A 26,536-nucleotide genomic window follows, 5' to 3' on the forward strand; every position below is an offset into this window, starting at 1 on the left:
CGCAAAATGACAGGTTTTACGGCATGTTTTCAAAATGGAAGAGGGAGAACTCGGGTATCGCGAGTTGGCGGATCGTTTCGAACTTGCCACGGACCATGTCAGAACGCTGGCTCACAGGCTGAGTAATGATAAACTGCTTTACTTTTATGCAAGATTCAAACAGGTATAGTTGTATAAAATCGACACTCGTGGATCATAATTATTCAGTACAAAACCACCCGGGACCCGAGACTCACATAAACAGACGAGAATGCATTTGTTATTGAGATTGCTCTGGATGTTGCAAGGAAAAGAGTTCTTTTTGCACCCCACCCCACCCCAATCCTAACTCTAACCCCAAAGCTCTCCCCCAATTCGATTGTAAATGCCTCCTCTAGATAACTAGGTGTCCTTAAGAGAGGCAGATACAATTAACCGGTAAATTGGGGAGCGCTGGACGGAGGGATAGGGCACATTCCCTCAAGCGACTGTTGATAGGTTTAGTGTTAGGGGCCAGGTGGTGGTGCAAAAGCAACTCTTTCCATCTGGGGGGTTAAAATTTACTGTAACCGCAGCTTACTATAAAATAAGTCTCAGATGGATTAAAGCAAATTTCAAATGTTTCAAAACCAACAAGTTTAGTCTGAAAGTATTTTCTAAATTGCCTTAATTTCAAAGAGAAAGTCAACTTTGCACGCAATGGTTTTATTTACATCAGGGGTTTTTGTGTATGTGTGCAATGTCAGGAACGAGATGCTGAATTGTTCGAGTTACGGTCATTGAGTTACCACTGGATAACTAATAATAAAAATTTGAGTTACGAAATTTGAACATTGAACAAAACAAAAATTCTATGTTGCCCATAACTCTGAAGTTCTGTTGATTGTTAGTTGGACATAGAGTTACAATTTGGGCGTGTTTTTTTGTGAAAGTGAGCGTGGTTTATGAAATATGGGCGTTGTCATTTTTGTAACTTGATGTCTGTAAGTCAAACAATTCAGCATCTCAACTTGAACAGTGGTTTTAGTTTCTTTAGTGTGTATCTAGCCTAGCACCATGTGATAAGATACTAGGTAGGCTATAAATCAATTCCATGAAACAAGTATTTTTTGTAATTTCAACATTTTTTATGATTTCCAATTTTTTTTTGGCACATGGACAAATTTGTTATACTCAAACATACATGCACAATGCATTACCATGGTTTCAGTCATTCTTTGAACAATAATGTTTAGGCAAGTGTTGCTACACCACAGTAAGTTATTATCAACATTGCTAGTAAATGTACAGAATTTGCCTTGAATGTTATTGAAGTTGTTTTGCTACATTCACGACACACCCAGATTTCAAGTCATTATTGACATTGGATTGGCCAGCCAAATTATTTTCACATGTCATTTGTCACTAATATTTCTCCTAAAATTTAGAAACTGTATGTGGTGATACATTTTTATGTGATGTTATGTTTTAACTATTCTGTTGTTTTTTTTTTGTCCAAGGCAAAAGAAGGTGTTTGTAATACTTCCAGACCAGGTTTCTTTGACTTTGAAGGCAAACAGAAGTGGTAAGTAAATCATACTATAGTAAGCACATATTAGGCCATACAATAGGTGTTTTAAAACACATTACACGTTCAAGCTAGGAACATGCATAGATCGTCTGCCTTCTTCTTCTCGATGTCTGCTAGCGGTGTTCCGATTTCTTCACAAAACGATGTAAAGACGCTTCTAGAAAACCTGATTGCATCCTTCGTCTTCGGTGCATCTTTATTTTCTACGAGTGTGTCAAGTTTTTCTTCTGAACTGAAGCTAAATTTCCAGTCTTTAGAGGCGGACCATCGATATCAGTGACCGAACTTGCAGATGACGTATTGGAAATCACACGATCAGGTGACGAGTGACGTCATCCCCGGGCACTAGTCTCCCTAGGGAACTAGTAATTTCCCTGGTGCTACTATGGTAATTTAGCAGATAACATGTGATCCTGTTTTGATCAATTACAGTACAGTATTAACGAGTGATGTGTTATATAATAAAGAAAATGCCTAGATGTGTAATTAAGGTCAATGACCTTGTCATTGCGTCATTCAGGTGTATAAACTGACAGGCCGCTTGATGTGTGCACAAGTTTTGATTGAACTGAATTCAAACATTCATCACTTTAGCGCTAAAACTCAGGTGCAGCAATCTTTCTTTCTTCCTTCTCACTCTCACTGCATTACTTCCAAGTTCACTGTAGCTTTTCTGTGAAAAGCAAAACTTAGTTCCTGAACAAATTATAAATTCACGAACATAATCATATAATTATCTCGTTACCATGGTTTTTGTGTAGAAATTATACTCTAGATGGGATTTTTTTATATATTTATATATGTGGTTAACGTAAAAATGAAATATAAAAAACAAAACAAAAAAACTCACCAACATAATTTTTGCCACAACACAAAAGTCATAAATACTCTATTCTCAGGCGATGGACATCCAGGTATTTTCACCACCTGGCAACTGTCATGGTAAAAACAAAGTCCGAAAACTCAGAAAACGGTACTTTGGGATAGTTGCTGAGACTCCCTTGAACAGGGTAAAAAGATTACCTCTACATGTATAAATTTAGTTGTTCAGGATTGTCTCATAGCTGAGTTTGTGCTATTTTCTCAACTTTATCTGTTTTCACCAGCTGTTTGACCGGCGTTCCGCAGCAGCTCACGCAGAGCCCATAGAAATACATGGTACAGTGGTGCGTCTTAGCAACTTGGAACGTTCTGTGACGTAGCTCTGCCCCCGAGAATATTTTGTATCTTGTTTAGAAACTGAGCGATTTTAATCGCATTGCTTAGTGACGTATATCATTCGTAAACTACGCTTTTCTTGTAGGGATTGCTGGAAGAAGCTTGGTACAATGAGTGAAATGCAAGCAATGAAAGAGTATATTAATGAACTACTACGAGTTGATCCATCCTGGCATGCAGATGCTGAGACAACCAAGACCATGACTGGAATGGGTGTTGCTGTCAGTACTTTGTACAAAGAAGAAGTACAAATAAGGTGAGGTCAGCTGGGAATATGATGGTATTGCTAACAGGGGGTTCAGAAAACCATACAATTTTCAACGACTTGGTACTACCCCCGATAGTAAATGTTTAATAGTGTTAACAAGGGGGTTACCGGCAGCTAAGCTTTAAATAAATTGAAAAGGCAGTTGTCCAGTTCAGTGGTAAATAGGTCTTAAAATTCATTCCACATTGATTAAATATTCATGGATGTAAAATGATTATGAAAATACTGATTATAAAATACTCAATACTCATAAAAATAATAGTCTCGTTTTTAGTCTGCACTTTCCTTCATTGAGACAAATAGCCACATTTTTTGAATAAAAACTGAAAATTTACTGAAATTTTGTCTGTTGGCTCCAAAATTAGGGTTCATTTCCAGTCATATTGAAGAATATGAGAAAAAATTGCAGAACAAATTTGGCAAGAAAGTTTGGTGGTGAATAGGATGAATCGTATAAAGAAATATGTTTTTTTTTTTTAATTTATATTTATATTTCTCAATTATTTCATGTCTTGCTCAATATGATGTATTTAACTTGTGTAAAATACTTACTCCATTGGGTAGTGCTGAATAGGGAGCGGCATTTGTTATCAGACATTTGCATGCTGGTTGGCAAAAATATAAACAAATGATTCCTCAGTGTGACAGCCTTTAAAGCGAGAGAGTCGTCACCTGCGCACGCACGGGAATTGAGTCCCAAGCGACGATAACAACACACGCTAAAACGCAAAGGCTCATGGGTAGACGCTTGTTTTTAAACAACGACACGCTATGGCCATCTGACGCATGCGTAGGTGACGACTCCGCCGCTTTAAAAGGGACTGTGATTGAAACAAGTCTGGTTAACACTTCTTACATGCCAGTAACCTTTGACCTTATTTTCTCCTATCTTAATTAATCATCAGTTGTCAGAATTTTCGTATACAGTCATTTATGAAGACTGTTGGCAATCATCCTTCAGTAAGTGGTAGCCAATGGTTGATCAGCTTACTTATTTCATTGAAATTACAGGGATGATCAAAAGACTATTTTTGATTGGCTGAAGGAGGACAACATATCAAAGGTACAGTCACTGATGCAGAACTGTAATGAGGACGTAACGAATCAGGTCGATGATCAGGTGAGCTTTCACATGTATTTATTTTGAGGCTTTGTCGAAAGCCACATTGGACCATACACAGTTCACATTTTATTTCTATGTTAGCGTTGGAACATTTCCCGGTTTCCGCACGTTTATTGGTTATGCACTTTCGCATAGTGTGTCACTCAAGGTCAACAAACTGGAAGATAGAACATATTTTGAATATTCCATGCACACATGAGTCGCAGTACACCGCTCGTCCCAGCATGAAAAATTACTTCAAATAAAAGTGCCATCATATTTCGACTAACTTGTATCAGCCTCTGAAAATGTGTACACCATTCTGCCTAAGCAAAAAAATACGAATATGCAAATTATCTTTGCCTATAGTGAAAAACTGTCATGATCATATTTACCCATTAAAACACACACATACCATCTATTTTTCAGTTTATTTTCTCAACTGGTAATTCACGTTTTTCAGCTATCTTATATCGTTCTCCTCGCTGTTTCCATTTGCACCCACTCGCACTCACTTCGTGATTTTTTAATAATTGTTTCAAATATGCTACTGTATTCTTTCAGGGTTGTCCATTTGATCTTTTATATTTTTGTTCTACCCTTGCCCATTGCTGGGTAGGTTATGCATGTGCAAACAAAATTACATCGTGTCTGTCAGTAATTCGGGAATCAGGAATTATGCAGCATATTGGATTTGTCGATTCTACATGTATTCATGTATTTTGTTTAAAATACCATCTTGCAACTTTGTAACATATTGGTTTGTTTGTTGGACCATGCATGTCTATACCGCAAAGAATGATGCGTCTGTTTGTTGGTGAAGCCATACTTGTCTAAACTCCACAGACCAGTTTGTGATTACTCTGATGACTGACATGTCTGTCTTTCAGGGATTAACGTTATTACACTGGGCATGTGATCGAGGGTTAGAGAAAATGGTTAATTTACTTTTAAAATATAATGCAAATATTAATGCTAAAGACGAAGACGGACAGACTCCCTTGCACTATGGTATGTATGGATAGTGTTCGTAATTGATATGTTGGATTTTATAAAAGTGGCAATTCAATCAAAACCTGTTTGCTATTGAAAAAAACAACATTTTTTGACTCCCATGTGCGAAGCACAAAATGGGAGTCTTTGCAGTTAGTGTGTCTGTATGTGTGTGTGTATGTGTGTATGTGTGTATGTGTGTATGTGTGTGTGTGTGTGTATGTGTGTCCGACTGTTCCACTGCTATCTCAAGAACCATACATCGGTTTTTGATGAAACTTGGTGCATAGATGCTCTGGGCCAATGCGCAGATTTGATTAGGTTTTGGTAAAAATCCATGCTCGTTAATTACCTAATTTGCATGATAATTAGCTAATTTTTAGCTGTTCTATGACTGTTCCACTGATATCTAAAGAACCACTCATTGGATTTTGATGAAACTTGGTACATAGATGCTCTGAACATATGCGCAGATTTGATTAATTTTTGGTAAAAATCCGTGCATATTAATTACCTAATTTGCATGATAATTAGCTATTTTTTAGTGGTTCCATGACTGTTCCACTGATATCTAAACAACCACTCATTGGATTTTGATGAAACTTGGTACATAGATGCTCTGAACTCATGCTAGGTTTTGATTAGTTTTTGGTAATAATCCGTGGATACTAATTACCTAATTTGCATAATGATTAGTCAATTTTCGGTTTTTCCACTGATATCTCAAGTACTAATCATCACATTTCAATGAAACTTGGTACATAGATGTCATACGACACTGCACAGACCTGATAGTTTTTATGGTAATATCAGTACATATTAATTACCTAATTTGCATAATTAATTAATTTTCAGCATTTGATATAAGTAGTTAGCATTACATTTCAATGAAACTTGGTACTTACATACTCAAGGACTATGCAGAGATTGATTGTTTTCGATAAATATTTGTGCATATTAATCACCTAATTTGCATAATTAGTTAATTTTCAGCTTTTCCACGGGTATCTCAAGTACTAATCATCGCATTTCAATGAAACTTGGTACATAGATCCTTTAGGACTATGCAGAGACCTGATTAGTTTTAGGGTAAATAATTGTGCATATTAATTACCTAATTTGCATAATTAATTTTCAGCTTTTCTACTGATATCTAAAGTACTAATCATCACATTTCAATGAATCTAGAATTATGCAGACCCAATTAGTTTCCCGTAAATATTTGTGCATATTAATCACCTAATTTGCATAATTAACCAACTTTCACACTGATATCTCAGGTACTATACATCACATATCAACGAATGTACATGGATGCTGTAGGACAATAGACAGACCTGAATAATTGTGGGTTAAAATCTGTACATATTAATTACCTAATTTGCATAATTAACCAATTTTAAGCTTTCACACTGATATCTAAAGTACCGTAAAAACTCCAAAATTTCGACCGGTTTTAAATAATTGGTGTTAGATATGTGACGTGTTTTTAGAGTCAAAATTAAGGTGCATTTTCGGACGGTCGAATTTTTCAGAATAGAAATCAGCAAATGAAAAAATGGGGATGATAGACAGTGTGCTTCATTAGTTTTTAAAAAATGCAATGTCCGTCAATTGACGTAAACTTCCTCATGTTTCACGGTAAAAGCAAAGGTCGTGGCCGAGTTGTAACTCAAAATCTAAACAAAGTCATCAATCAGTGAGTATTATGACAAGCAAAACAAAACATCAAGACGCGGAGAAGAGGTCAGCACAAAACTAATAGGTCAAAAGACAAAGCTGTCTCGCACTACCTAGAAAAACTTGCGAATGTTCGAAGTACAGGTACCCATTGGACAAAAGATGCATGGAAGTTTAGCAAACTATCTCCCCGACCCAGTGCAATGTATCCGGTTAGAATCAAAGCTCACGTGTCCGTTATTTGAGGGACCAAATTCTGCCGTAAATTCGCCCTTGGATTAAAAAATAAAATGGGACTTTTAAGGTGTATTTTGGCGTCATTTTTCGGACATTTCAATCAATCCTGCCGGCTAAAATAGAGTCTAAGTTTTACCGTAGTCATTGACGTTTGTCTATTCAAGAGTACACGTGTATGATTTTTATCGTGACTAGCGTGAGCGGGTAAGCTTCCTTTCGAGAATGAGCTGTTATCACTGTGAACAATGTTAAATTATTCTTCAGATGACCAGTTTATTTTTTAAAAACAACTAATTTTTTTATTTAAAAAAATCATGCCGTTTTCGCATCAAAATCCAAGCCAAAATATCGTACTACAACATCAATCTATTTAAATAAGCTATGGTAATTTGAACACGTTGGCATCATCCAGCTTTTTGATTGGTTAATTAGCGATTTGACCTATTTGACCTAAGAGAACATGGCGGATATCCTACAGCATCAAACGTTTATACGAGACCGGAATCATTCGCTTACGATGAAACTAAGTTGACTTTTATTTGTATTTCATAACCATTCAACAAATTTATTTTGTGTACATTATTATAATCACTACTGAGTACAGTAATAATCAACAATTCAGAAACGCAGCATGCCGAGATTTTTGTGTTCGTTTTTATTTGAAACTTCGTTTATTTAGAATATATTTTCGTTACCAATAAAATAAAAATCTCTCAGTCAATCAGAAACCCGGATTCATGCCTTCGAGGAAGGTCCCGTTTGAACGCTCACATCGTTTTTTTTTCGTTTGGGGGAAAACTAAAACTGGTCGCAATTTTCGAATAAGAATGAGTCGGCAATTTTTAGTGGAGTCGAAAATTTGGAGGTAAATAAAACAACGAAACCCGGCAAATAAATAGGCGTTCGAATTTTTAGAGGGGTCGAAATTTTGGAGTTTTCACGGTAATAATTATTCCATTTCAATGAAACTTAGTACAAAGATGCTCTAGGACAATGTACAAACCTAATTAGTTTGGGGTAAAAATCTGTTCATATTAATTCCCTAATAAGCATAATAATTCATAATTTTTTGGATTTTTGGTTCTAATCACATTTCAATTAAACTTGGAGACATAGATTTTCTGTTACATTGCGCAGACCTCATTAGTTTTACACTCAAATCTGGTCATATTAATTTTCTGATTTGCATAATTAGTTTTCAGCTAAGTAATTTCAAATTATATTTAATGTGTCTCCAATACTCTCAGCACATGGGAGTTCTTTCTAAGCTTTCTTTGATTTTTTTTTTCAGCGGTTACCTGTGAATTTGTTCCTGTTATTAAGCTGCTTCTAGACCATGGAGCTGATGTCTCTATCGAGGACAATGACGGTTGTCTACCATCAGCGAATACGTACAACAAAGATATTATATCACTCTTGGGTTGTCCCTGATTTATGTATGAAATACTGTATTACCTCTATTAGAATTGCATGTGATAAAACAAGCTTTTTTGGGTACCACTGAATCCTGGGTATTAGAAATCTGTGCCTCGTGTATCAGCATTTAAAAGTTAATTAGATTATTATTAACTATTATATGTTGACAATTCTAATAGAGGAAATATGGTTGGTTTGTTATTTTTGTGCTAGGTGACATTGAATGTCACTGACTGTGTTTTGAGTACAAAATTTCAAAGTACATTTTCCATCAGAAACAGTGTTTCCTGTTTGGGACTATGTGACAGGACAGTTATACATTTTCCCTGTTTCAACCAGATCCTGCTTACCATGCACCTCCTCCTTCCAAGTTCAAAATATCAAACCCTATCATTGGGTCATATAAGCATTAAAATCAATTACCATTGGTTAGGAAAAAAGCACCCAGCAGTAGGTTATTTCAACTTTCATGCAAACAAATAATTACATTACAATTTTGAAACTATTTTGTAATAGATTGTAATAAAAAAAGTTAAAAATAGATCCGTTTCAATGAAATTGACATTGAAGAGTGTACATACAATTCCGTCCATCTGTTGATTCGATCGTCTGTCTGTGTACTGGATCAATTTGATGCGTGCGCCTGGCTTCTGACAAAGAGGTTTCACTTATGATTTTAAAAGGAATCAAATGAAGAAAAGACTGAAACCGCATTTCCTCAAATAACTAAATGTGGTGTCCAGGCTAGACCAAGTATAAAAACTTTTAAATAAAACTAATATATCCATCATCCAATGCTTGAAGTAGGATTTTTACTTGCATACGAGACTTGTACACTTGACTCAAACGTCTTTTTGGAGTGAAAGGGTGGCGGGATGGCTTCTAAAGCGGGTATGGAGAATATTGATATTGGAAGAGTTCCGTGGTCTAAAGTTTACGGTGTACTGAGATGTGGATTTATAGTTTGTGTGCGAGGTAATGAGTTAACCGTGAGTATTGATTGGCATTTGTATGTAATACTAAATAACACATGCCAGTTTCCCACTGGTGAACCATCATGTTTTATTTTTATTTTCACTGTAAATTATTCTACTTTTAACACTCTGTATATGTTTATGTATTGTTATTGTTTATCACATGTAAATACATGTAATATATATCAAGGGAATTCTAAACATGTTTCATTTTGTTCGTTATTCGTCTACCATCTGTTAAATCAGATTCTGAAAACTATTTAAGAAGTGCATTGGTTCTGAACTTTGTTATCCACTGGTCCATAATGTGGTGAACTAGTCCAAACTAATTTGCATAATTAATTAAGAAAGAAAATTTGAAATTTTACATACTTTTCCCGGGGAGTGAATGATTATAAAATGATTGATAGTTATACTAACTTTACGGTATGTGCTGTTAAGCGGCTTGGTTTTTAGTTCCAGTTTGGACAAAGTTGAAAAACAGGGACTTGTGGATTGACCTTCGATCTCAAAATACTTGGACACTAAAAGTTCAAATTTCACATCAGACATATGCACATGTATTTGCTTCATGAGCCGATTCAAGATGGCTGAATGGCAGCCATTTTAAGGCCAAAAATACATCAAAATCACACATTTTCACCATTCCAGAACTGGATCTAAGTTGTGTGGGAACGATTTGGTTTAAACTTGGTACATTCATTGAACACTGAGACCTTGATGTATGTCATTTTATTTTTTGGATCAAGTTTAAAATGGCTGACGAGTGGCCATTTTGTTTCAAAGAATGTAGTTCTGGATCCATATATCTGACATACATAGACAAAACAAGTTCAAACTTCATACGTACATCATATTGGACATGTACACATGCATTTGTTTCATAATCCTATTCAAGATGGTCGAATGGCAACCATTTTAAAGACAAAAATGCATCAAAATCACAGATGTTCACCATGTCAGATTTGGATCTCAGTCATACATGGACGAATTTTATTCAAACATAGTATATACATTCAAATTTGGTTTAAAATTGCTAAATGATGGCCATTTTTAAAAAAAATATTGCATCTTGTCGTGTCTGGGCGGTTCAAACTCAACATACTGTAAATAAAACATGTTTTAGCGAATTTGACTCAATGCATGAATTAACTGAATCGTAATTTAGCTAAAGTGCCAACAATCTCATTGTGAGAATATTCATTATTTTGAATTAGCGAAATTACAGATTAGCTAAAATAACATGCTAGCTAAAAAGACATGTTTTACAGTACATCAGACATGGGACAAATACACATGCATTTTTGTTACTATCAAATCAAAAATGGACGACTGGCTGCCATCTTGTTTGAACGCTTGCATTTCAGTCTTACAAATTTCCTTTGACAGGGACTATGTCATTGACAATGATTTGTTTTTTAAGTTTCTGTATGTAATTGTACCAATGTACAATTTTTAACATTGTAAATTTTCAGAATTACAGATCATTTGCATAAAATCCTTACTTTGCTATAGCTATCCATACAGAGAGGAATGGTGCATGATTTTCGTTTTCACTCATTGAGTTGATATCTCCAGTGCTTTTGTTCAGTATTTCTGTCCATGTATATTTCTACTGGTTCTGTATTTGTAACAGATCATGTTGGTGTTTGCCTTGACATATCCAAAAAGCACAGAAAACCCTCTGTACAATGTATGTTCAAGCAATGACCACTGAGAGGCTGATCAGTATAATAAACATAAGTTTTCCCAAAAAACTATTACATGTAGGTCTGTGTATTATTCCATAGCATATATGTAACAACTTTCATTGAAATGCAATGATTGGATCTTGAGATACTGGTGGAACAGATGCACATACATATGCACACACAGACCGAGGTAAACATTTTAAGAGTTAATACTGATCAGACCATTTTTTTTTTCAGTTGTCCCCGTCGTAGGGCTAGCCTGCATTTCAGATCATGCACACTATATTTCAGTCATCCATTTCTATCGCCTCTACTGTGTCAATTTTAATTTTATGCAATTTTCAACACTTTATCAGTGGGGTCAGATATTTGAAATTAAAATCTGGCAATAATTATGTTATCGAGGACAGGAAATTTGTTTCATAAAGAATCACTTTAGAGAATTAAGGTTTATTATTTGAAATCACAAAAGCAGTTACTAAAAAAAACGTTATTAATGGATTATACAGTTTCTCAACTCATCAGAAATGCTAAATCTCCCCCATGGGAGGAGAAATGAACACAACTTTGTTTATTAATGATAAAAAAACAAAATTTTTTAATGTTTAAAAGTATGTACAACGAATGTAAATATCAACCAGATGAGATGTAAATGAACAGTTCCCTGCAACGTAATGTTGGATGAAAAAATGAATACAATCACCATGTGGTGGCAGTAGCCATATTATATCAGACAGTTGTAGCTGGAAGATTGCTTCTGATTGGGTACAGTATTTCATATGCAAATTTAGTCATCGTACTGAACCAATCAGCTTGGCGCTTACTGGTGTTGACAAATAATTGTAATAACAGCTGCAACATGTACTATCCTGGAGAAAGTTTCAATCTGGAACAAAACCTGGGTAGCATTAGCCTGGAATCCAGCCATTCTAGGTACACTTAAGAATGGCCTGGTGAATCGCTATGTAACTACGCAGTCGGCACAGAATTGTGTGTCATCACTGATTGGTTGTCTCCATGACTTCAGTACATTACCAAGTGAATGCGCATGCGCAGACAGACTTGTACGTAAGTGTCCACGCAGCCCTCAGGACCGATTTACTATGTTAGGTCTATTATGTAGTAGATTTGTCAAAGTCTTACGACCATGGACTAGCATCTAGTCTTGATTAACATTCAAATTTTCAAACAATGTTCACCGTTTCTCAAGTTTGGGCAAGAAGTAGAGATCTTTTGTCAGCATAGACACAACACATGGCATCTGTTTCTTCTTATCGGTCCATGCTTGGTCAGTTCTGGATTCAAACTCGTAAGCCACTGTCTTCATCACCCGTGTCATTATCCGTAATAGGTCCATGGTATCACCATGGCGATTGAGAACCTGACAGAGTGCTTGTACAAACCATGATCCATTTGTTGGGTTTCTGAATGAGTAGTAACCTGTTTGGATGAATGAGAAAATCAATAATGTCTTAGTATTTTGTACAACTAATATCTTTTATACTGAAGAAATTATATTTGAACTTTGATATTTTGTTGGGAACGAGATACACCCACGCTGTACATTCCTTTTTTATTTCAAAGGTCTAACAATGTTAATGTTATAAGCTAAAAGTGTCATTCAACTCACAAATTTGTCTCATTTCTTTCAAAAGTCTTATCAGCAAAAAATTAATTTTCAGCTAATATAAATTATTTTACAGTATATTCCTGAAATGACACCGCAAACTCCAGGAAGTGGCTTGTAGGTACATCCTGTTCGATATTGGACTCGAGGCGACGTACACAACGCGTGTAAAATATATTGTTTGTTTACATGAAATTCGAACACGCGTTGCGCGACGACCACCGCCCTCGAAATTAACATTAGATCGCAGCAAACCGATAAAAGACAGAACGGTGCATGGATACTAACCGGGTGGTGTCGAATAGCACATGAGAAAATCCGCAGCCACGGGGATCCGCTGTGGGTACCCTCCATCTGTTTCATCTGTGTCTCCAACACCATCTGTAAGATCTTTACCACTATCGAGTTTAAAACCCCGACACGCCTGTTAAGACAACACATATATATTGTATATACATTTATTTAAGCCTGTGTCAAGACCTTTCAATTCGTAGATACGTTTGTTTTGTGTTTTTTTTTTCTGGGGCCAATGTAAAAAAAACAAAACAAATCTTGCTTTAAATCATAACACGAACTCACTACCGTGACTGCATTTAATATATATATAGACCGTTCTATTTCATATTTTGTCGCAGTGCATGCCCTCTTGTTTTGAGACACTCACTATTGTAATTACTTCAAGGTCTACAACTGAAGCCGACTATCGCAAATGCATGCGTGTGAACTTAAAACGACAGAAAAGTTCGCCACATATAACTACGACATATACAAACCATAGCATCATCAAATAAATAAAAAATAAAATAAAAACAAGTTTACCTGAATAAAAAACAGTTTCGGTTTGCCTACAAGAGTCGGACAATTATCCCCATCTAAATATTCAGCTAACTTCTCCACGGCAATGATTCCGTCTGTTCCGTACACGCCTCTGTTATCACCGTGGCTTAGTATAGCTACAGCTACACAGTCACAGTCACTGTGGTCGTCGCGTGATACTACAAAAACAAAACAAAATGGAGATTTTTCAGAGACAGATATTGATAAAAAAATGTCACCCTGGCAACCGTAGATTCATTGACGTTGACCAAATTGGTCTGAAAATGCAATGAAAAACTCGGATTAACAATTGTACCTAATTCTAATGATTTGTTTCGTGGTAAAATAACTCGGATTGTGTATATGAACAAAACCTCAATATTTCTTCGGAAATAGTTTTCTTCGAATCACGTTTGTGATACTAGTATAATACTTGGCCAGGAGTTTGAGTAGCCTGACGAGTCGCGTGAGTAGCGCCCTCCGCGGTGCTCCAAACCCAACACTGAGGTCTGATGCTGTTCGGCCGGCAAGGACCTCCTCACGTCAACATGTAAGGCTAGAGATTGAGTAAACATCGGCAAAACATGTCATGTGATTTGTGGTTAAAGTTGACGCAGGCATTTGACCTCTTAAATTGAAACTTGTTTCAAAAGTGTTACGTAATTGCTATTTTAGACACAAGTCATCATTTTTTAAAACCAATTTCGAACTATTTTGCAAAATTGTTTCAAAGGAATTCGTGTATGTATTTTTTCAGAATGTATGACATATGACAACAATATGACAGAACCGTTTCCCCAAATATAAATGGCCCAAAATTAAATTGTTATAGCTTTTGGCACATTTTGTGTGTGTGCAGAAAGTAGTTAACAACATGAAATAGAAGCATGTGGTATAAGGCAATTACATCTGGCGATATAATTTAATGGTAGGAAATTAAAACCAAAGCGAAACTAACTGGTTCTGACTAGTACGTCTTGTATGTATACATACACTATTATCGGACAGAGTTACGTGACAAAACGTTCTACGTTGCTAAGACCTACACTATGTACCATGAATTTCCACAGGGCATTCGAGAGCTGTTGTGGAACGCCGGTCAAAGAGCCGGTTATTACAGCTAAAGTCGGGAAGATGGCACAAACTCAACTTTGAAATAATCCGTGTTTTCATCGCGATTATTTTCAGGCGGTAAAAATGCCCGGATGTCCGCCCCGAGAATACTTACCAAGTCTCAGCACAGTTGTCATTCTTTTGATGCTCAAATCATCGTACTTAGTCACAGAGAAACCAAGTCTTTCCAAAGCGTTTACCAACTGTCTGGCATCGACGTCACTCCCCGTCCTTGCGTCTAAGCCTGTACAATGCTCAAAGTTCACATTGTTGATGATGATTGCACGACCCCTTTTACAATGCGACATGTTGTACTCGTATTCATTGTCGGTTGGTTTGTGTTGTATGATGGCGGGACTTGACGGGCTGTCTTTACTGCACCTGTGTTAAAGTATCATTATATATAGTTAAATTGCGATTCAGTGACTCTATCTCTGAAAGTATTTAAATATCAATATCTAGAAATTAAATTAGAACGAAGAAGGAAGCCAAAACTGGAAGAAAAAGATAGAATATGCAGAAAATTTAATGATAAAAAAGTGGAAAATGAAATCCATGTTATTTTAGACTGTGAGTGCTATAAAAAAGAACAAAAAATGCTGTTTATAGAATGTAACATAATAAATAAACAGGATAGAATAAACAATTTTATAAACATAACGCAACAACAGTTTTCCACTAGTTAAATACCTAAAACAAACAATATACAAAAAATAACTTTTTTGTTTTTTGTATTTTTTTCTTTATAGTATTATTATGGTAATTTCCTCTTTATTGTTGTATTTTTCTTACCATACATTACCCACAGATGGTAATTGTTGAGTAATAAAGTTATTATTTATTATTATTATTATTATAATATCCATGGTTATCGAAAATCAAATCAATAATAAAATACAATATAATTCAAGATCTACCCGGTTACAATATCGAGTAATGGGACACATTGTTATTTTTGCATATGTTTTATACATATCTGAGATGTAACCTTGTCTCAAATTCTTACTTATTACAAGCCGATACATTTTGAATGAACTGGCGCTTCTTCGAGACAAGCTCGGGTCAAGGGATTAGTCTGGGTTTCTGGTCCATGGGCTCTCATGGACACGAATAGCTGCGGATCCGTAGCTCTATCTTGCGACTGACAACTGTTTTACCGTTTTCTTTATTACTTGGACGTCTTCTTTTCAAATGATGTATTGTAAGACGAATATGGGCCAGCCAGATACCGACGACCAAAAACGGCCCTCAGGGGGCTATGATTCCACAGCTAGGACACGAATTAACCGACACCGAGACTACACTTAAAATATAACTACCAAGTTCAAAGAAGAACGACGTAGGAATGCAGACAATCGGTTGGTTGTCCAACCACATAATTAAAGGGTGGCAGTCGTCGTGCCGCGTTCTGTTCGAGATGGGACTCATAACGACGTATACAACGCGTGTAAAATACATTGTTTATTTACATGAAATTCGAACACGCGCTGCACGACGACCACCGCGCTTTAATAGAAAACGTCCAACTTGAATTCCAAGTATCTTTCAGAAACAGCTTGTCATAACACAAACACCAGTACTGACCTAATAAATCCGAGTTTAGCGTCGGTTTCTTCTGATCGGCGGTGCGTTTTATGTGTTAAGAACCCAAGCGTCTTTCCTCTAGTAGGAGCCGCGTCTGTGCTGTCGACTTGGGTGTTTTCAGCTAGAGTCGAATTTTCGCGGTCGTCTTGGGTGTTTTCAACTGGAATCGAATCTTCGCTGTAGTCTTGGGCGTTTTCAGTGGATGTCGGATCTATTTCAAGTTCATTCACTGCATGTAATACGTCTGTGAAAAGTGAATGGTGTTTTGAATAATAAGACAATCATTTTGTAATAACGCCTACATAAGTGGCATGCCCCCCTCCACAGTGTGTGCGTGTGTGGTGGGTGGATGGTGGTGGATGTACGTGACCCGTCCAAATAATCGTCTTCCCCCAATTACATTTAACAATTTTCAAAATTAGCAGTTAATTCAGTCAAAATTGATAAAACTACATAAAATCAACCACAAGTTTCATTTAGACCCAAATTTCCGACATTTTTTAATGCAATATTTCCCAACTTCCAAATAACCCCACCAGAGCCACATTCTCATTTACCGATTCACTGAGGGACGACTTCAAGCTGTCTTTGCTCTGGATATTCCGCTTTTTTGGTTTAACAAATCGGCACTTATAAGGTTTAGGTGTCTAACAATACCTAGCTATATTCAATGCACGGCCACGGTTCCTCTATCTCTCCAACAGAAACAACTGTGACGCAACAGATCATTTTCTTATGCGTGTTCAATTTCTTGCAATAACACACAGAACATTTAAAAATAAAAAAATCCCTATTCATACCTTTAAGTGACGAAGTTAGCGGTACATCAAAAAGCTTCGATTCCATTTCGAAATAAAAGTACTATATTGCTCGTATCTCGTTTTCCAAGGCTCAACACTGTTGTCACTCTCGTGGTAATATCTGAGGTCCGAGCTATCGCAACCCATTATATACGTTAGTCTTTGTCGGTATTCGGGGTATTCTTTCCGTTTACTTTATTTGGGCATGCTATTTCGAGAACAAAAACAAATTCGGTGACGACACACAGCGAGGACAGACACAACTGAACGCCCACTCAGAGACGTCAACAATAAGCGGTACTTCCGGATTACCTGGAAGACCTGTCGATTTGATTCCGGTGAAACTGTTATGATTTATTGTGCTGTAAAACACAGAACCTATCCGATATGAACCAGTGCAATGTTGACTTGCGACAAAGAATGTTAATTAATTAATTAATTAATTAATTAATTACTATGCTAATTATAACAATTTTGCATTTCAAGTTGAGTAACACCTGTTCGACCGCCTTTCATTAATAGCACTAAAGGGCCACGTAGTCTCACGGATTTTCTGAGCTGTAACTATCACGCGACTTGCGTGGGCCAGACAATAGACACGTTGTGCTGTGAATGACAGTGCTATTTTAATAACGATAAAATCTTTGGGGAACGGGGTGACGAAATCACATGTTATCTACTTAATAATCAGACTACAAAGATATTGAACTTTTAAGAACTAGAGATTTGTGAACGTGAGTACTGTTTTTTTGTTGAACATTAATTTCTTTGTCATAGACAATTCTGCTATTCTTTGTTGATTTCGTTTGTTATATTTTTTAATATTTTAATGGTGGGCTCCATAACAACTGCAAAATGGGGGAACACTGAACATGTATTACGAGCTTAAGGTGTCTGAATAAACAGTATTTACTTGAAATTGGGGTAACAATTGAGGCCAACGAACGGCATTACTCTGCACAATGAACACAGTACATTGAGACATAGATCACTTCAATTCTGACCTCAAGCATACACCGATTCTACCTCAGACTAGATTAACTACGCTGAAAACAGCGTCTATCTACATCGGATTTAAATCAGATTGGCCCAGTGCTAAGGGATCTTGGAATCATTCACTGACAAGAGTGCTCTTAAAATTTACGTTGGCCAAAAGTGAAAGGTATTTCACGTAGCACCAGACCCACCTTCACAGTTTATTGATGTCATTGGTAATAATGTCAGAGTGCATGTCGTATATTACAAGAGTTGACAAGATCAAAGCACGACAATTTGTTTGCCTGAAAAAAATATTGAATGCACCAAGATTTACCGTAATATTTCGCAATAAGGCAAAACAACTCCTAACGTAGAACCTGTCTTTTTGGTGAACTTCGATTAATTGAGAACGTGCCTTTATTGGCTCAAGCAGTCTCGGGAAATTACACCGTGTAACCATCACGCTTGTACGAACACGTGTATGACAACAGTACACATACTTCAGAAATAGTTTTGTTTCTATACAATCTGTGTATTCAAAATACATGAAAAAATGCGTACAATGAACAATAATTTGTGAATGACGTCACTAGGCGTTGCGTCATGTTTTCTTCACATTACGAACTGATTAAACAAAACAAAAAATATATCCCATTAACTCGGAGTTCAGTCAACTGTTAATTTAAAAATTTGCTAAATTTGAACGTTAAACAAAACATCAAATCAATGTTGCCCATAACTCGAAGTTCGGTTGACTGTTAATTGAACATCGAGTTACAATTAGGGCGTGGTTTTTTGCAAAAGTTGGCGTGGTTTCTAAAATATGGGCGTAGTCATCTTTGTAACTCGATGATTTCGTAACTCTATGCTCGAAACCAGATGTCCGTAACAATTCAGCATATCTGTAATTTGCAAGTACACCCGTAACCTGGATACTCAAGAGGCGTCATAGTAGAGATAGCGTAGTAAGCAATACGGCAAGATTGTACCAAGGCTAGTGCAAGAAAGTACGTGTTCAGCGTTTACCACACGCATATCGGATTGTATACGATATGACAGGGCTGTTTGACTAACTCTATATCATAATGGCATGGTGCTATTTAACCCACTGTGCCGGCGTTACCTGGTCTGGAAAATACGGATCTTACACTTAACTTAACACAATAAATCAAAGCATTGACCATGCACTGACCATGGCCTCCTCTTTTGAGTCGATGCCTCATACCACTCACCTATTCGGTCAAAATGTTAGGTTGTCAGGTATAGAGCGGGTATAGACCAATCAGAGCGAGTCTTACCAGAGTCTGTAACACACGTTCTGATTGGTTGCTGTTACCACGAGTCGTATACGCGATTGGCATAGCTAAATATAATTAGTCAGATGTAGAAACGCGTAGAAGTGACCAACGCCTCTACCTATTACACTGAATTGCTACGATATTACGGATTGATTGCAGTTTAAGGTAGAAGCCTACTACTCATTTATTAATTTTCCAATAACTTGTACTTCCAGGTAATATAAGATTATTGACTTAAAAAAAGTTGGGAGTCACCAGCTTAATTTTCGAGAAAATGGTGGTTGTATTTTAGTGGATAATGGTCATTTTGGCAGTATTATAGTGATTTTACCATAAGTTCCCATGGCAGAAATATTATGCCATATTTCAAATTGTAGGCTAGTGACATAGGTTGAAACATGTTTTTGCTGTTCTCAATTATTTTAAGTCTAGTAAAAAAAAAGGAATTTTTCTTTTACCATTGTGCCCTATGGAATTGTTCTAAAAATAGCGATTTTTGAAAAATATTAGGACAGGTTTCTCAAAATACGTCACTGTAACACACAAAAGGATGCAATTTCATGGTGCCATGGGACAATAGCTTCATGATTTTACATAATAAACCAATGAACATTGTCATGCAATTTATAAACAACTTTCTCAAAAAATATGAGTAGGTTTCTACCTTAAAGAAACTTACACTAAAAACTAAAGTTTCCTTCTCTCACTGTCATATTTCGTTATACCCGAGTCCATGTTTATTCATAACATTCACACACATGGTCATTATTTTAGGAGTTGCAATTACCGACTTGCACCACGACGAAAATGTTCTAATTTCAATGACTCGGCAAGTAATAGTCTCGCCTAACTACGGTTAATTTTCATAAATGCAAAATGTCTATTGCATGCTCTGTTATCTGCGCATCCTCAATTCAATGCATATTAATTGACTTTGAAAGTATCATTCTAATACGCGTATTTGGGGGGGGGTATCTCTAATCAATTATGTAAATCTCGTATGCTAGTTTCTTATTATGTGAAGTGCGTGTTTGAACTCAACTCTCGTCCGCATTGTTCTTTGATTGAGAAAGATTCCAAGATTTATATTGGCACATACAACGCCACAGTCGCCAGGCCACGTGTACAATAAGTGATACGTTTACAATATTTATGTGAATAAATGTGGTCATTACAAAATTCCTCTGTACTAAGTTTGATGTTTACAATATTTATGTAAATAAATGTGCCCATTACAATATTCCTCTGTACTAAGTGTAACGTTTACATTATTTATGTGAATAAGTGTGGCCATTACAATATTCCTCTGTACTGTCGCATACGACTTGTTTACCACTTCCGTGTGACTGAGAATGTTCTAGAACCGTACTGTGTCTGGGTGGAATTTTTAGAAACTGGTTGAATAGGTAATGGAACATTCTAGAAATTTGTAGTAAGTTCCAGACTCATTATGTATGCTGATGTAATGGTCTATTTATAGACTGTGGGTATATATAGGGGAGTTGTTCAGCACTGAGATCAGATCGGAGATCTCGTTGAATTGTGTTGGAGTTTAAGTATCTAGTTGTTGGAGGTTTAGAGTTTTATCGAGTTATTGTACTTGATGTTTGCAGAGTATAATAATACCAGTACCAGTTGAAACCTCATCTGTTGACTCCGTGTTCGTATGTTATCATCGCCGCCAGGGAAGTCTTTATGTTACTGTTGCCATTTTGGTATTTGAACCATCACACCTGTACTATACCAATTACGGTAATATTACGTTGCGTGTGACAAGTGGGGGCTCGTCCGGGATCAGTGAAGACATAGAAGACAACATGGCCAGCGGGATAATAGATATGTCGAAACAAGAGTTGATGGAGTGGGCGGATGAACTGGGAATGACTGGAGAAGACAAAAGGAAATTTATTTTGGAGCAACTGAGTTTTCAGCGAGCTGAGAGACAAGCGGCGAGGGAGGAGAGAAAGGAAAAATTACGGCTAGAAGCGGAAGCAGGTGAAAGAGAGAAATTGCGAATGGAAGCAGAACAGCGAGAAAAGGAAATGGAGATTGAGGAAAGAAGGGAAAAGTTACGATTGGAAGCGGAAGAAAAGGAAAGAGAATTTGAGTTAAGGAAATTAGAGCTGCAAGCAGCAATGCCGGGGTTCCAACAGGCTGATTTTGGCGGTCAACGAAATGTGGTCAGTGATGCACAGTCACCAAAGTTGCCTGCATTTGTTGATGGTAAGGACGAACTTGATAGTTATTTATTGCGGTTTGAGAGGTTTGCAACGAATGCGAGTTGGCATAGAGATGGATGGGCCATAAAATTGAGTGCGCTGTTGACTGGTAGAGCACTGGAAGTATATTCTAGAATGTCCGACACTGATGCAGTTGACTATGATTGTGTGAAGGTGGCGCTGTTGACAAGATACGATTTCACAGAGGATGGGTACAGGAAGCGATTCCGTGAAATTAATCCTGAAAGTTCTGAGAGTCCTGACCAGTTAATTGTGCGGCTTAAGAATTATTTTGCTAAATGGGTTGAGTTGTCAGGCACTGCAGCAACATATGATGGTGTTACCGACTTGATGGTGAAGGAGCAGTTTATTGGTGCCTGTACAAAAGATCTTGCAGTTCATCTTAAAGAAAGAGCACCCAAAGATTTAGATGAGTTGGCGGTAATAGCAAAGCAGTACCTAGTGGCACATGATCGACAGTTATCCACGAAGAACAAGGTGAGGCGTAACGATAATGACACTGCCATTGATAATACTGATGTGGGACAGGGCAGTAGTATCCGGTGTTTTGTATGTCAGGGTGTTGGTCATCGAGCAGCACAATGTCCATCCCGCGTTACTGATGTCGACCATGGATAAAGCCAAGTTTGCAAATGACCGAGTGATGAGATGGGCGATGACTCTGCAAGGATATAATCATCGTGTTGAGGATATTCCTGGACTGAAGAACTTTTGAAAAGTATAGTAGAATGTTATTCGTTTATGACTGTATTTCATATTTTATTATATTCTACTGTATGTGATTTTCGAATTTATGTACTCAGTTCGATTTGATATATTGTATTGTTGTTTTATTTGAAATTGTTATCGTATTCGTATTATTGACGTCGTTGCTAGTCGTGTAATATTATATGTTATAATATTCTTGAGAGAGGAGGCATGTCGCATACGACTTGTTTACCACTTCCGTGTGACTGAGAATGTTCTAGAACCGTACTGTGTCTGGGTGGAATTTTTAGAAACTGGTTGAATAGGTAATGGAACATTCTAGAAATTTGTAGTAAGTTCCAGACTCATTATGTATGCTGATGTAATGGTATATTTATATACTGTGGGTATATATAGGGGAGTTGTTCAGCACTGAGATCAGATCGGAGATCTCGTTGAATTGTGTTGGAGTTTAAGTATCTAGTTATTGGAGGTTTAGAGTTTTACCGAGTTATTGTACTTGATGTTTGCAGAGTATAATAATACCAGTACCAGTTGAAACCTCATCTGTTGACTCCGTGTTCGTATGTTATCATCGCCGCCAGGGAAGTCTTTATGTTACTGTTGCCATTTTGGTATTTGAACCATCACACCTGTACTATACCAATTACGGTAATATTACGTTGCGTGTGACATGTACTAAGTGTAACGTTTACATTATTTATGTGAATAAGTGTGGCCATTACAATATTCCTCTGTACTAAGTGTGACGTTTACATTATTTATGTGAATAAGTGTAACCATTACAATATTCCTCTGTACTAAGTGTGACGTTTACATTATTTATGTGAATAAGTGTGCCCATTACAATATTCCTCTATACTAAGTGTAACGTTTACATTATATCATTATATATGGGAATAAGTGTGCCCATTACAATATTCCTCTATACTAAGTGTAACGTTTACATTATATATGGGAATAAGTGTGTCCATTACAATATTCCTCTATACTAAGTGTAACGTTTACATTATATATGCGAATAAGTGTGCCCATTACAATATTCCTCTGTACTAAGTGTAACGTTTACATTATATATGTGAATAAATGTGCCCATTACAATATTCCTCTGTACTAAGTGTGACGTTTACATTATTTATGTGAATAAATGTGGTCATTACAATATTCCTCTGTACTAAGTGTAACGTTTACATTATTTATGTGAATAAATGTGCCCATTACAATATTCCTCTGTACTAAGTGTAACATTTACATTATTTATGTGTATAAATGTGCCCATTACAATATTCCTCTGTACTAAGTGTGACGTTTACAATATTTATGTGAATAAATGTGCCCATTACAATATTTCTCTGTACTAAGTGTGACATTTACATTATTTATGTGAATAAATGTGCCCATTACAATATTCCTCTGTACTAAGTGTGACGTTTACAATATTTATGTGAATAAATGTGCCCATTACAATATTTCTCTGTACTAAGTGTGACGTTTACAATATTTATGTGAATAAATGTGCCCATTACAATATTCCTCTGTACTAAGTGTAACGTTTACATTATATATGTGAATAAATGTGCCCATTACAATATTCCTCTGTACTAAGTGTAACGTTTACATTATTTATGTGAATAAATGTGGTCATTACAATATTCCTCTGTACTAAGTGTAACGTTTACATTATTTATGTGAATAAATGTGCCCATTACAATATTCCTCTGTACTAAGTGTAACATTTACATTATTTATGTGAATAAATGTGGTCATTACAATATTCCTCTGTACTAAGTGTAACGTTTACATTATTTATGTGAATAAATGTACCCATTACAATATTCCTCTGTACTAAGTGTAACATTTACATTATTTATGTGAATAAATGTGCCCATTACAATATTCCTCTGTACTTAGTGTGACGTTTACAATATTTATGTGAATAAATGTGCCCATTACAATATTCCTCTGTACTAAGTGTGACGTTTACAATATTTATGTGAATAAGTGTGACCATTACAATATTCCTCTGTACTAAATGTGACGTTTACAATATTTATGTGAATAAGTGTGACCATTACAATATTCCTCTGTACTAAATGTGACGTTTACAATATGTATGTGAATAAGTGTGACCATTACAATATTCCTCTGTACTAAATGTGACGTTTACATTATTTATGTGAATAAGTGTGACCATTACAATATTTCTCTGTACTAAGTGTGACGTTTACATTATTTATGTGAATAAATGTGCCCATTACAATATTTCTCTGTACTAAGTGTGACGTTTACAATATTTATGTGAATAAGTGTGACCATTACAATATTTCTCTGTACTAAGTGTGACGTTTACATTATTTATGTGAATAAATGTGCCCATTACAATATTTCTCTGTACTAAGTGTGACGTTTACAATATGTATGTGAATAAGTGTGACCATTACAATATTTCTCTGTACTAAGTGTGACGTTTACATTATTTATGTGAATAAGTGTGACCATTACAATATTTCTCTGTACTAAGTGTGACGTTTACATTATTTATGTGAATAAATGTGCCCATTACAATATTTCTCTGTACTAAGTGTGACGTTTACAATATTTATGTGAATAAATGTGACCATTACAATATTCCTCTGTACTAAGTGTGACGTTTTCAATATGTATGTGAATAAGTGTGACCATTACAATATTTCTCTGTACTAAATGTGACGTTTACATTATTTATGTGAATAAATGTGGTCATTACAATATTCCTCTGTACTAAGTGTAACATTTACATTATTTATGTGAATAAATGTGCCCATTACAATATTTCTCTGTACTAAGTGTGACGTTTACAATATTTATGTGAATAAATGTGCCCATTACAATGTTCCTCTGTACTAAGTGTGACGTTTACAATATTTATGTGAATAAATGTGCCCATTACAATATTTCTCTGTACTAAGTGTGACGTTTACAATATTTATGTGAATAAGTGTGCCCATTACAATATTCCTCTGTACTAAGTGTAACGTTTACATTATATATGTGAATAAATGTGCCCATTACAATATTCCTCTGTACTAAGTGTAACGTTTACATTATTTATGTGAATAAATGTGACCATTACAATATTCCTCTGTACTAAGTGTAACGTTTACATTATTTATGTGAATAAATGTGCCCATTACAATATTCCTCTGTACTAAGTGGAAACGATGGGCCAAAAATTGTTTTCAGATTTTTCAACCTAACTAGAGTTAAGGTGTGACTTTTCTGCCAAGTTTGAACCAAATCGGCCTAGCCAAAAAAATCACAGAAGAGTTAAAATGCCATTCCTGGTGAACAGTTACCCCAACTTTGGGGTCAAATTTCTCGATAATGAAAAAAGATATCAAAAATTCAAATAGTAACTTTGTGCTCACACTCAAGCTGTGTAGAATGAGCTATGTCTATTTTCATTACAGAGCAAATTGACCTGAACGTTGGGGTAACTTTTCACCACCAACGGTTTTTAACTGCAGGTCGTACCGTCACTAATTGAAAAAAAAGTGGCCCACCGTTGCCATGGCAACATCCAAAAAACTGTCTTTTGAATACTTTCGCCCAAATTTATTACCTCCTCTTGTAATAGCAGTGTTCAAATGATCATGCTTTTTATTTTGGTTACGCTGCGCACCGATAAGAGATCACCGGGGCCGACATTGTTACACTGTGTCAACGTAATCCCAACGCAACTTTGAACTTTGAATGAACTGTAAATGCTGCCTTCAATCTAAAAATACTATCGCAAAACGGTTGGAAATAATAAATTTAACAACAGAATACGGGTTAAGAATAAAATAAAGTAACTATTAAAGACTGAATGTTTTTTTGCGAACTTCGTATACGGGACTCGATTTTAGTTATAAACCGACGTTAGTTTCACGTTCATGTCCTACCATGGCAACAGCCGAAAACATGTTGCTTGCTTTTTGAGCGGAGCGGTCCGCCAACCGGCTTGTTTTCTTTGTTTGCCAAATACTTCTGAGCCTGGTACCATTTGCCTGTACTTGAAAAAACAATACCAAGGTAACAACTTCAAAATTCTAGCCCTGGAAAAAGCATTTTTCATGTTTCTTTAAAACACCAGACTTTCTAAAAACCATAATTGTTGTTTTTATATTAATTTTTAGTTTCAACCTTTGAGAATAATTTGATAAATTATTTAACAAGCGTTGGCGGCCAATGGGTGAACTACTAAGAAGGGCTAAGTCATCAGC

The 26,536-nt window shown here is 36.1% G+C and overlaps 2 protein-coding genes across 2 annotated transcripts; one reads left to right on the forward strand and one right to left on the reverse strand.

The window, feature by feature from the left end:
- Positions 1 to 20: 20 nt before the first annotated feature.
- Positions 21 to 8,783, forward strand: LOC100372752 (acyl-CoA-binding domain-containing protein 6-like). Its single transcript, XM_002730662.4, has 6 exons — positions 21 to 163; positions 1,479 to 1,543; positions 2,853 to 3,023; positions 4,047 to 4,155; positions 5,028 to 5,148; positions 8,339 to 8,783. The coding sequence occupies exons 1-6, from the start codon at positions 35 to 37 to the stop codon at positions 8,476 to 8,478; spliced, it is 735 nt and encodes a 244-aa protein (XP_002730708.2). The 5' UTR covers positions 21 to 34; the 3' UTR covers positions 8,479 to 8,783.
- Positions 8,784 to 11,694: 2,911 nt separating this feature from the next.
- LOC100374606 (caspase-7-like) lies at positions 11,695 to 17,206 on the reverse strand. The gene is made up of 6 exons (XM_002730675.4): positions 17,069 to 17,206; positions 16,269 to 16,512; positions 14,800 to 15,065; positions 13,575 to 13,750; positions 13,044 to 13,179; positions 11,695 to 12,568 (listed from the first exon to the last, which is right to left on the reverse strand). Exons 1-6 carry the CDS (start codon positions 17,112 to 17,114, stop codon positions 12,324 to 12,326), a joined length of 1,113 nt encoding a protein of 370 aa, XP_002730721.2. The 5' UTR covers positions 17,115 to 17,206; the 3' UTR covers positions 11,695 to 12,323.
- Between the last annotated feature and the right edge of the window lie 9,330 nt (positions 17,207 to 26,536).

The sequence above is a fragment of the Saccoglossus kowalevskii genome, chromosome 17 (assembly GCF_978046115.1).
Source record: "Saccoglossus kowalevskii chromosome 17, keSacKowa6.1, whole genome shotgun sequence".
NCBI lineage: Eukaryota > Metazoa > Hemichordata > Enteropneusta > Harrimaniidae > Saccoglossus > Saccoglossus kowalevskii.